At 39.8% G+C, this 10,653-nt stretch overlaps 1 protein-coding gene across 1 annotated transcript in view; it reads right to left on the bottom strand.

Annotated features, from left to right (window-relative positions):
- Nucleotides 1–103: 103 nt before the first annotated feature.
- MED14 (mediator complex subunit 14) overlaps nucleotides 104–10,653 on the bottom strand; it is a 34,717-nt gene continuing 24,167 nt past the window's right edge. Inside the window, exons 22-31 of the mRNA XM_053970257.1 lie at nucleotides 10,265–10,420; nucleotides 9,615–9,726; nucleotides 8,836–8,967; nucleotides 7,620–7,802; nucleotides 6,769–7,004; nucleotides 5,902–6,081; nucleotides 5,596–5,703; nucleotides 5,041–5,166; nucleotides 4,245–4,434; nucleotides 104–700 (exon numbers count right to left, since the gene is read on the bottom strand). Of these exons, the coding sequence (XP_053826232.1) occupies nucleotides 627–700; nucleotides 4,245–4,434; nucleotides 5,041–5,166; nucleotides 5,596–5,703; nucleotides 5,902–6,081; nucleotides 6,769–7,004; nucleotides 7,620–7,802; nucleotides 8,836–8,967; nucleotides 9,615–9,726; nucleotides 10,265–10,420 (1,497 nt within the window). The 3' untranslated portion in view covers nucleotides 104–626. The remainder of the gene's footprint in view (nucleotides 701–4,244; nucleotides 4,435–5,040; nucleotides 5,167–5,595; nucleotides 5,704–5,901; nucleotides 6,082–6,768; nucleotides 7,005–7,619; nucleotides 7,803–8,835; nucleotides 8,968–9,614; nucleotides 9,727–10,264; nucleotides 10,421–10,653) is intronic.

The following is a 10,653-nucleotide window of genomic DNA, read 5'->3' as shown; positions in this document are numbered from 1 at the left end:
TGTGTAACCAAGATCACATACAGAGATAGTGCAGGAAGTGTGAACATAAGAGATCTCATCAGTGGCTACAGGGGAGAGGAATAAAGTTTAAGATGATACAACATCCGTTTAAGATTTTTTAATCCAGTTTATTAAATATTGCTTTTTGGGGACATGTTTACAACAAGCCCAAATAAATTGTTTAAGGATTCAAAGCAGTCATATTAAAATACAGCTTCAATATAAAGTTTGTCACAGTTTTACAGTATTCAAAAATGACAGACCTGCCTTAAAAAAAGACTATTACACCAAAACATAAGAAAAACAGAAAAACAAACAAGTTTGGCATTTTCATAATCTTTATAGTATAAAACAGAATATTAAATCTATTACCAGCAAGCTGATACTTCAATCTATTACCTAGTCTGAAGTGTCTCCCATTAAAACACACTATACAACAGCACTATACAAAAGTCGTGGTGATACTCATGTGATGAAAGTGCATCCCTGAAAGTTTGCCAGTTTATAGTTAACTCTTAGAAAAAAAGGTAAAATTAAAACGTCCTCTTTTAACTGAAGGCTTTATTTTTTTTTTTTAATTTTTTTTTTGCTGTTTTGTCTCACTTTCAGCCTTCTTTTAAAAGTGTCTAGGGACGCCCCCCAGGGGGCAGCGTAAGATTAACCATCAAATCACGAACGGCTGCAAATATTGTGCATTCACCTGGAACAGGGAAAAGAGACAGGTTAGCACCGCGCCCCGGACAGCCCTTCCTCACTCTGGAGCAGGGAAAAGAGACAGGTTAGCCCCACACCCCACAGCCCTTCCTCACTGAGCCCCCTGCACCCCCAGGGCAGAGCCCAAGGTGCAGAGGCTGTGACTCCCAAACCCCAGCAGCCTCCAGGGACATTGGGATTTGTGGGAGTTACCAGCTGAAATACTCCAGCTTTCCCAGCAGGACTGCTCTTGTTGGTGATGGAATTGCAAGTAGCTCTTAACTTTTAATTGCTTTTGAATGTCAGATTGAATCTATGCTAGAACTGATTGCACATGGACTGTGGTCTGATTTTTTATGTATGTTATTAATTATGAGCACCTCATCTTACAAAGAAAATAACCCAAATTTTTCAAGTTTTATTTCTATTGATTGCAAGCAGAAACAAAACATTTTGAAAGACACAAGTCTGAAACAACTGGAAGATGTTTTCTGTCCTAAGCTCAGTCTTGGAAACATTTCTAATTCCAAGACTGGGCAACAGTCAGGAATCTGTTTCTTTCAACCAAATTGCTCTGGCTCTACCCTTGACATCTAAACTGCAAAATAAAATACAGAGCAGGTGGACTTCTGTTTCCAACAGCTGAGATTCAATACTGTGAGGAAAAACCAGCCACAGCTACCCCAAGTTTTAAATAGCACTTGTTAACAAAAACACACATTCTGAATAGCTTAAAGAAGTTAAAACCAACAGAAGCAAAACCATTAAATAAGAACAACAAAAGATGAAGCAACAGGCAGCTGTGATTTTCATCTACTATTTCCTACTAAGAGAATAAAATTAGTAGCCATTGTTGTACCCTGGTCACTGTGGGCTGAATTTTTCCTGCATATTTCAAGAAATATCAATTAGAAGACATTGAATTTTGCTGCTAAAGGAGCAACAGTGTGAGCAGAGATAAGAGCAGAGCCTGTTGGGATGCATTAATCTTAGCTGCCAGACTAGGGATTCCCAAGATTATTTTGGGCAAGTCATTATCATATCAAAGCTACAAATCTGGGCTAAATACCATCCACTGCATCGCTGAAAAACAGACACTGAAAAATGTTTAGTTTTGAAGTGCTTTAAGAATCATCACGAGTCCCCTGAGCTCCTCTCTAAGGGTCACCTCCAGCATCCATAGGGACTTTAATTTCCTTACCAGACTGATGTCCACTACATACTGTAGGTTTTGGACTTACAGCTCAAGTTTAAACTTATTATTCCAGGGCATTGATTTGTTCTCAGTTCATACAAGTATTTCCCCAAAGTAAAGTATTTTCTCCCACAGAAGCATAGGTAAAGTGGTCTTAGACAACATGTACTCACAATGAGTCAACACTTTACTGTTAAACACAGCAGAATGTGTTTGCCCACAGATCTGAAAAGAAAACTCTTTCAAAAGAACTTACTTTTCAGGCACTACCATTTTATTAAGAGGAAAATTAAGCTGAATACAAAATACTTTCTCACAAAGAGAGAAAGGTAAAAAAGATACAGCCAGAACAAGGCAACACTGATTCCAGGTTACAACGACAGTGCCAGTAACATCAGCTGTGCACAATGGGAGGCCCTGCTCCTTCCTGACTCAAACAGTGAAAAATTCCCTTAACCAAGCAGATTGCAATTAGTGCAGCAGAGAGCTAACAGGTAGGAAAGTCGGGAAAATCCTGGGTACAGCACAGGAGCAGCAGAAGAGAAAGGAGCAGCAGACGACAAAGGACACACATCTGGGATCTCCCACGTACTCTGTTCTAAGAGAAGTCTCCCAGCTATCTACTTTCATCTGTTGGCTCTCCTATTACCTTTCAATGGTCAAGAAGATATTCTTGCTCTCTTTCATCAGTTATAATAATGTATGCTTTGACAATAAGAACAGAAGGAATTGCATTTCAAGTGTCCTCAGGGAAGATCCTACTTTTGCTGAGTGATGGTGGAAATAAATAAAATCATACAGACTCATTCTTTCTTTTGGAAGTTAGAGGAAGGACTACTAGAAATTTCCTCTGCTTAGCCAGCTACATTTTCCTTTGCCTGGACAAGGTTCTGCTTGTGGCTCCAATGCTTTTCCTATGCTTGTTTTCCCCCTGTCTATACTTTGCTCCCTGTACTGGATTCCAAAACTGCTTCAAAACTTGCACAACAAACAAAAATTGTCCATTTTGATCTATCTAGTGACTATCAGAAAACATCTCACCACACATCACCAGAGCAGCTTTGACAGTTACTTGCTCTGCCTGTGGTATTTTGTGGAGGGTTTACTTTAAAGCACAACTCAGGACAATAACAAACAGCAAAGCAAAAACCTACCCTTCCCCACACCAGGGGAACTCTGTGGGGAAGCACCTTCCAAAAGCAACACCTGAAGTTTAGTTAGTGTATTTTGAAATAAACTATACAAATAACAGCTCTTGTTTTGATATACAAACAACAGCTCTTTTCCACATACAGAACTCCTACAGGGAACTCCACATGCCCTCAAGGCTATTTTCCCTCCTATTTACCAACACTAGTACTACACGTTAAACAGAAAGTGCATATTAATGTAAATCCCATCACAAGTTTCAGAAATGTATGCATATCCACACCAGTTTAAGGTAAACATTGCTTATGTTCTACCAATTGAAATAATCCATCAAGCATAGTTAAAATTACTGCATAACAACAAGATGAATAATTATACAAAAGAGAAGTAAGAGTCAACCTCTGGATTCACAACTTCAATCTATTCATTGGGTTACTGGAAAAATGATGTTCTTCATCAGAACTGGAAGATACTGTTCTTATGAGCCATCTGTGTACTAGGACCCCAAACCACTGCTTACAGAAACATGCTGCCCAAAGAACCTGCTACTGTTCTTCCATGATTTAGATAATAAAAGAAAAATAAAAGGTATAACAAGAGGGAAAGCAAAGCACAACGCTGCTCATGGTGCACTACCTACAGGCCAATGAACACTCAGAACAACCTAGCTCAAACACTTCACAGCATGCCTGGTGGACAGAACTGTATGCACCTCTGCTAGTGGACACACTGACAAAGGAGTATACAACCACTGCAATTACTTTTAAATCATTCACAGCACATGGACAAGTTCTGGTAACTATTTTAACATCCCTTTATATTCTACTGTTAAGCTGAGTAACTTCATAATTAACCATGAAAACTGACACTTGGCCATAGCATATTTCTTGTGACTCATTCTAGGCCCATTTGTCAAAAAGTGTGACTCTTACTGAGCAGCAAGAGTTGGGCCAACAAGAGGTGGGAGCATTCTATCACTTGGGCAGAACAGCAAAACCCAGCCTGAATCATCAGTGCAACCTTCTGCTGTGTTGCCAGTACTTCCTATTAAGTTATGTATTGCCTGTCACGTCAGGAGTTTGTAATCACTAAAGAAGTAAGATCGAAACCAAGAAGAATTCAGTCTTAAGAGAGGTTTAGTTTTACACTGGAGATTTGTCACAGATGTCTGGGTGAAGAGAATATATCTACTGGACATGTACAGTACCTGGTCGTGGTGAATTCAGTTCAGCAAACCTCTTTAGAATATTGCTAACCATCATTGGAGAAGCAACAGAAGAGTTCTGCTGCCTGGGAATGTCAGCCTGTTGCGTTGTACCCGAAGCCATATCATAAATAATTGGGACAATAATACTAACAGCTTCCTGTGGGACTGTTGTTTTCTGTGTTAGCTGAAGCTGTAGGGAAACAACCCAAAAAGAGTGTTAAATGGAATGACCATGTACTTCAGTGCAACTTCTGATACAGTTAAACACTCCAGGCCTACAGACAGCATGTACTTCCACCCCCTTGTTTTCAGACATCAATTCTATAACAGAGAAATTATCAGTCAGGTGGAGACTATTGTCTTCTCAAAAGCACCTCACAGTGAGCATTGCCTCGGGCACAACACTAATGTAGATTTGTTCTGAACATCTCATCTCTCTCTCCTCTCCCAGCACCACTAATGTGCATATCACCCGATCTAGGTGGCTAGTGCCTCAAAGAAGAACTAAACACCCACAAGGGGAGCTCTTGAAGATGCAGCCCAGAGGGAGCTGAACTTTATATATTGTCAACATCTCTTCAAGAACACGAAACATGAGAAATGGCTTTAGTAGGAAGGAGAGTAGGAATATGAACTGAACTCATTACAAAAGAGATCCAAGCAAATAGAGGATTCCAAACAGCACATTTTTAGCTATTACAGCTGTCAGATACGGTGGGCTTATGTTTTGCTATGAACTCGTGATGATCTCAGAGACATGCAGGGTTAGAATTTTAAAACAGATAGCTCTACTTACAAAAAACAACATTTTGGATTTCAGCACAACAGCAGGTGTTCCTGGAGGCGCAATTGGTGGAGCGCTGGGAGGGATTGTTAAACAAAACTGCACATTCCATTTCAGCTGACTTGCCTGGTCAGGGAACTGTTCAAAGAGAGCAGCACATAGAAATAACAGCAAAGTTCTCATGTCAGTGACACACACAACTATGAAACAGGGAAGCACCACAAAGCAGAATGTGCCTCTTTAGCTAAACCTGCAGACATTGTCAAGTTTAGAGAAACCAGAGTAACTCTGAAAGAACTGAGCATAGTAACACAAGCAGAAAGATTCCAGTCAGTCTATACATGTGCCTGTTGTACCATGTCTGCAGTTCCTTAAAGTCATCAGTTTAAATGAGAAATTTTGAGTGTTTCCAGAAAAGCTAGTAGCAAAATGAAAAATTCTCCAATAACACTAAATAACTTATGTATAAATTTAATTTGTGTGTTTGTAGATGAAGATGCATTAGCCCTTTTCAAAAATGTAAGAATTGAAGTCGGGTGAACGAAATAAATACAACAGCTGACTTACCAGCTCCAGTTTCATGATGTGTACGCAGTCCCTGAGGATGTGCGTGGGAGCCCCTAGTAACTTTGTGAAGGCTATCAGGGTGTTTGCTTTAAAAGGTGGTCCTGCAACCTAAAGAAAGACACTATTTAGTAGTGCCTATTTAGATAATAAATATATCATTTAATATGCAACCAGCATGCACAGCTGTCAGCTTTATATTTTGCAGCTCTTACACATGCCAGTGAAAGTCAGCAGGACCACTCAAAACAACACCAGACATTAAAAGCAATGCACAAAAACATCAACGTTCTTGATTTCAATACATACCCTTGTTTCAAAGAACTTCTCCAAAACCTGTAACTCCTCTGATTTCCACTGTCCTGTATTTTCAGGTGTTACTTTCAGCTGCAAGGTCTGGTTGGTTTTGGGATTGAGAGCAACCCTGCATTTCAGTGCCTCAGTCTTAAACATAATGACACCTGGTTCATTGGAGTTTATTAACTGTAGCTGCATAAGAAGGAGATTCACAGTCAATTAGTCATTCAGTAACTGGAATGAACTCACGCACACGCAGTCTCTCACTCTCTCCACAAAGTATAGAGATCAACCTCTCTTTCCAGAAAGAAACACATGATATTTTAATACAGGTAAATTTACCTTGAGAATTAAGCTTATGCCAGATTTGGCTTCTTTTTCTGTCACTGAATCCATGCCACAGAAGTGAAGAGGCACATTTGTCTGTCCCTAACCCTAAGGTAACATTCCTGACTGAGCAATTAACATTAACTAGTAACTCACTTCTCTGGCAATCCTGCCAAGGAGTGCTATCCACAGTCACCCCGTGGCTGTTCCAGCAAACTCCCAATGGACATGCTAAACCCAAAGAACCCACAGCATCTGAAACTTAGATCACAGACTTGGTCATAGACTTAGATCTGAAACTTGGTCATAAGACTTGCTATTCTAACAGTTACCAAATTTCACCTGACCAAATCTAATTTGTGTGGAAAAGAAGTGGAACTAAATGATTTCTCTAAATTTTGACACTTTAGATGGCAAAAATCAGAAGTATAGCACAAATCTAACAGCAAACAGTTATTTTATTTATTTTATTTGAAGCATTTCAGTTTGTGCCTGATTTGAAAGACATGGAGCAGTCACATACCCACAGGTCCGTTCAAACTGAAACCGTACCGTTTCCTGTTGAATGATCCTCTGAAGATGCCTCCTCATAATCACCGACCCAAGGAATCGCTCAAGAGGGGAGCACAGATAGCTGCCAGCTAGTCCTGGCACAAGCCCAGGGGTAGGAGAGGGCAAGAGCAGAATATTCAAGGCACTGTGGGTGAGGATTGTAGGAATGGATGCAGCCCAAGAGCGCTGAGGTAGTTTCCGAGGTGGAGGCATGCTTGTTGGCATGACTTGGGAACCTGTGGGGACACAAGGACTTGCAGTTAGGGAGGATTTAAGCTGAAACATAAAATATATATTCACTTCTATTGTCTCTATTCATCAATAAGTCTTCTGGGACAAAGCTCAATCCTTCTTATTTAAGAATTTGCCTGCCTAGTGATAGGCATCAGACAGACAAGGAATTAGTTTTGACCCTGAACCCATGCAAAGAGTCTCAGTAACATTGAAATCCTCCACCCTTTTCCTCTTTCTGCAGCATGCCAGCAGACAGCAGGTTTGCACAACAAACTCAATGGGATGTAAAGATGGCTAAATCAGTCGTGCAAGAGCAGCATTACAAATCTATGATGTGAAAAGTTAGTCATGGAGTTTAATAGTTTCAGACTGATTTCTGCACTGCAACAAAAGCTATCATCAATCCTGCTGACATTTATGTTGTATGCTCTAGCTCACTTTTATAATTTGTTATTGAAGATTTGAAGTAGGACAGAATCAAGGCTTAATTTCCTTAGACATTTACTGCACAAGGACAGTAAGGACTGTTAGACTGACACAAGAACTACCAAAAAGAACACAACTAGAAGTGTTAAACATGAGTTTTTCACGGTTATAAGACTGATAAAGAAGCCTACTTGTTCCAGCTCGTGGGGAATGAGAGGCATCAGGGACAGGTGAATGAAGGGAAGGGTTGGCTGGTGACATTCCAGGCATCCGTGCTGCTGGTGATGGACCAGAGACCTGGGGAGATCCTGGCCAATTCCCTGCACGCTGACTGGGTGACATCATGGTGTATGGTGAGCTTGGGTCTATGGTACCTACAGATGTTACAAGACCATTATTATTTCTTTAAAAAGTAAAAGGCTTTCTAATAGAGAAATCTAAACAAGGCTTAACCAACATGAAAATGCCTGCAAGCTTTCAGACTATTTACAACCATACAAAATGCATGAGTGGGGTCAGAGAATAAAAATCAAGATACAGATTTCAAGGGTTTCCAGGTTGCATTTTTTAAAAAGTAGAATGTTAAGGAAAATTGTGATGTTCACCAAGTAATAGGTTCTAAACCAAAAGGAGCTCTTGCCTACCGACTTGGACTTCTACTGGTCCTTAGCAAAGGAAGCCTCAGCCAGCCAGTTCCTTATTTATTCAGTATCTTACAGTTATTGCTGCAAAGGTATCTCTGCTATACAGACTGATCAGAACCTTAAACCTACTCTGTGGTACATCTCTCTCACTTTGTTCATCTCAATAGTCAAAACACTGCTCATTTGATGTGATCTATAGAACAGTTTCCAATGTACTGTGATTACACAAAGGATTGTTTTGGCAGCTTTCCAAAAAAACCAACCAAATTAATAAAGGAAACAACCACAGGCATGTTGCTCACATACAGATATGTCAAATCAGCCAGACTTTGATAACATTTCCAAATTGCAAGTATGTGAATTTCTAACCTGTTCCACTTATTTTTCCAGGAAATGTAAGCAGTGAAAACTCACTAACTAATTTAACAAAAGAAAATGCTCATTAAAAGCATTTTAATGTTCTGCTACACTGTTCTGCTACACTGTTCTGCTACAAGACCATATTGAATTTCCCTACATTAGTAAGCAGAAAGGAGTGACTGAGAATCAATTTTTAACATGTTAGGAACACCTCAACATGCCATGCAGCTACTTTTGACTCCTGTTAACAATTAACACTCACATATATGAAAACAGCTACTTGAGCCAATTACAAACCATGATTTTTTCTCAATTAACTTAGGTCTGCTCTGAAAGACTTAATTTTAAGAAGCAAATCTGCCCTCCCTGTCAATACATATACACCTGCCAGTAAAGAACTCACCATGTGGGCTGGCAAAGTTAGCTGTTTGTCCCATTGTGATTCCAAGAGAGGAAGGTGAAGGAGTTGGACCAAAGGATGCTGGTGATGGTGCTCTTAAAGCCCCACTAGGTGAGCTTGCAGCATGCAAATTTCCTGATCAAAGACATCACATCACTTGACATACACATTTCCCACCTTTCTGTTCTATTTTTTTTTCTGTCAACTGCTCCCTCCTTTTTAGGGAGACAGCAAACAAGATTCAAGAGAATTTTTTTTTGCTCTCAATGACTTTATTTTGTACATGCATGTACATGTTATATTTATGCATATACTGTTATATTTTTCAGGAAACTTCCCATGATATCTGGCTTGAAGAATGGCATTTTCCCCCTGCCCAGCCCTTCCCCAAAATTAAATATTTTCAGCTGTTGTTCTACAACAGCCGGGAACAGAAAGCAGAGCTTTGATGATGAAAAGCTTTTCTGAAAAAGCAGGTATTGAAAATTAGCAGGTTTTTGTCTTAACAAAACAGTACTGTTTTTGTCTTATCAACAGTAATGATGAAATAGCCCCAAATATTACACAGCTAAAAGATGACAGTTTTACTTAATGGGTTTTTTTAGCTTCAAAATGTACTTTCCAAAACATGCATGGCAGGACCCCGCTTCCCCCCGGCCCCACCCCAGTGTAAAGTGCATTCTCTGGCTAATGTGGGGCTAGACACAGCACAAATAATATAAAAAACACACATACACAAAGACCTATTTTTCTAGGACAGGATCAGCTCCCAGCCATCCTACCTGGTGACTGTGTGTGCATCATGGATGGGGAGGGTGTCACTGTGTTGTGGTAGGAGGTGGGTGGTGAGGTGAGAGGATACGCTCCCGAGGCTCCTGCCTGTTTTGCAAATGGCTGAAATTGTCAACACAGGACAATGAAAACTTTTGATCATTTTGTACCAAAACAAAAGTTAAGTATATGCAGGAGAATACTAATAAGGCTTTAGTCTTACAAGTTCATCCACACTTGAGTTCTTTGATTTTCTATACTATCTTGTTCAGTGCTCACTTTTTTTTTCAGTTTCTTCTAAAGACATAATATCTCTTTACCTCTCTCCCTTTATCTGCCACCCTGTAACAGCAAAGCCTCCTGACTCTCCCTCCCATCTTTTATCTTTTATCTTAAACAGTTTCTCTCCCTCAGTCCTTTGCTTCTAGGCAGCAAGTCTCATGTGACCTTCCAAAGCTGCTGTTCATATGCTATGGGCTGTTTACACTGGAATGAGAAATGCAAAATAAATTAATACATTTTGCCCGAAGGGGAATTCTACAGCAGAGTGGGTTTATAGTCTCCCTTTCCATTTTGTTACTGTTAATCCCTTTAGAACATGAAGTTCTTAGAAATCTACTGTTGTGGAAGACAATAAACATTTATTTTGCCTGAAGGGTACCTGTTGTTGTGGCTGCTGTGGTGGCTGCTGGGGTTGGAGCTGTGATATCAAAGAATCCATCATGTCTCCTCCGATAGGAGAAGGTGGGTTATCATCTTCATTTACAGATCGTCTCCGTGCATCCTGATTGCTGTCAACAAACATGTTCAGGAATGTCTGTGGAAAAAGCAGTTTTGTTAGCAGTTTGCCCATTTAAATTTTACTATACAAATGAAAGCAGTAGTTGCTAAGCTTTAAAACTACCTTTATTAGCTACAGCACATAGGAGACAGGCAAGTCTCTGGAACCAAATACTAGTGGACATTCATTAAGTACAATATAATTAGTCTGCAATATATATCAATTAATAAACAGAGACACCTGGCTCTATAATAAGAAATATTTCCCAT

Source organism: Vidua macroura, chromosome 2 (genome assembly GCF_024509145.1).
Source record: "Vidua macroura isolate BioBank_ID:100142 chromosome 2, ASM2450914v1, whole genome shotgun sequence".
NCBI classification, from domain to species: Eukaryota; Metazoa; Chordata; class Aves; order Passeriformes; family Viduidae; genus Vidua; species Vidua macroura.
The sequence above is the reverse complement of the archived record's forward strand: the minus strand, read 5'-3'. Positions and strand labels throughout refer to the sequence as shown.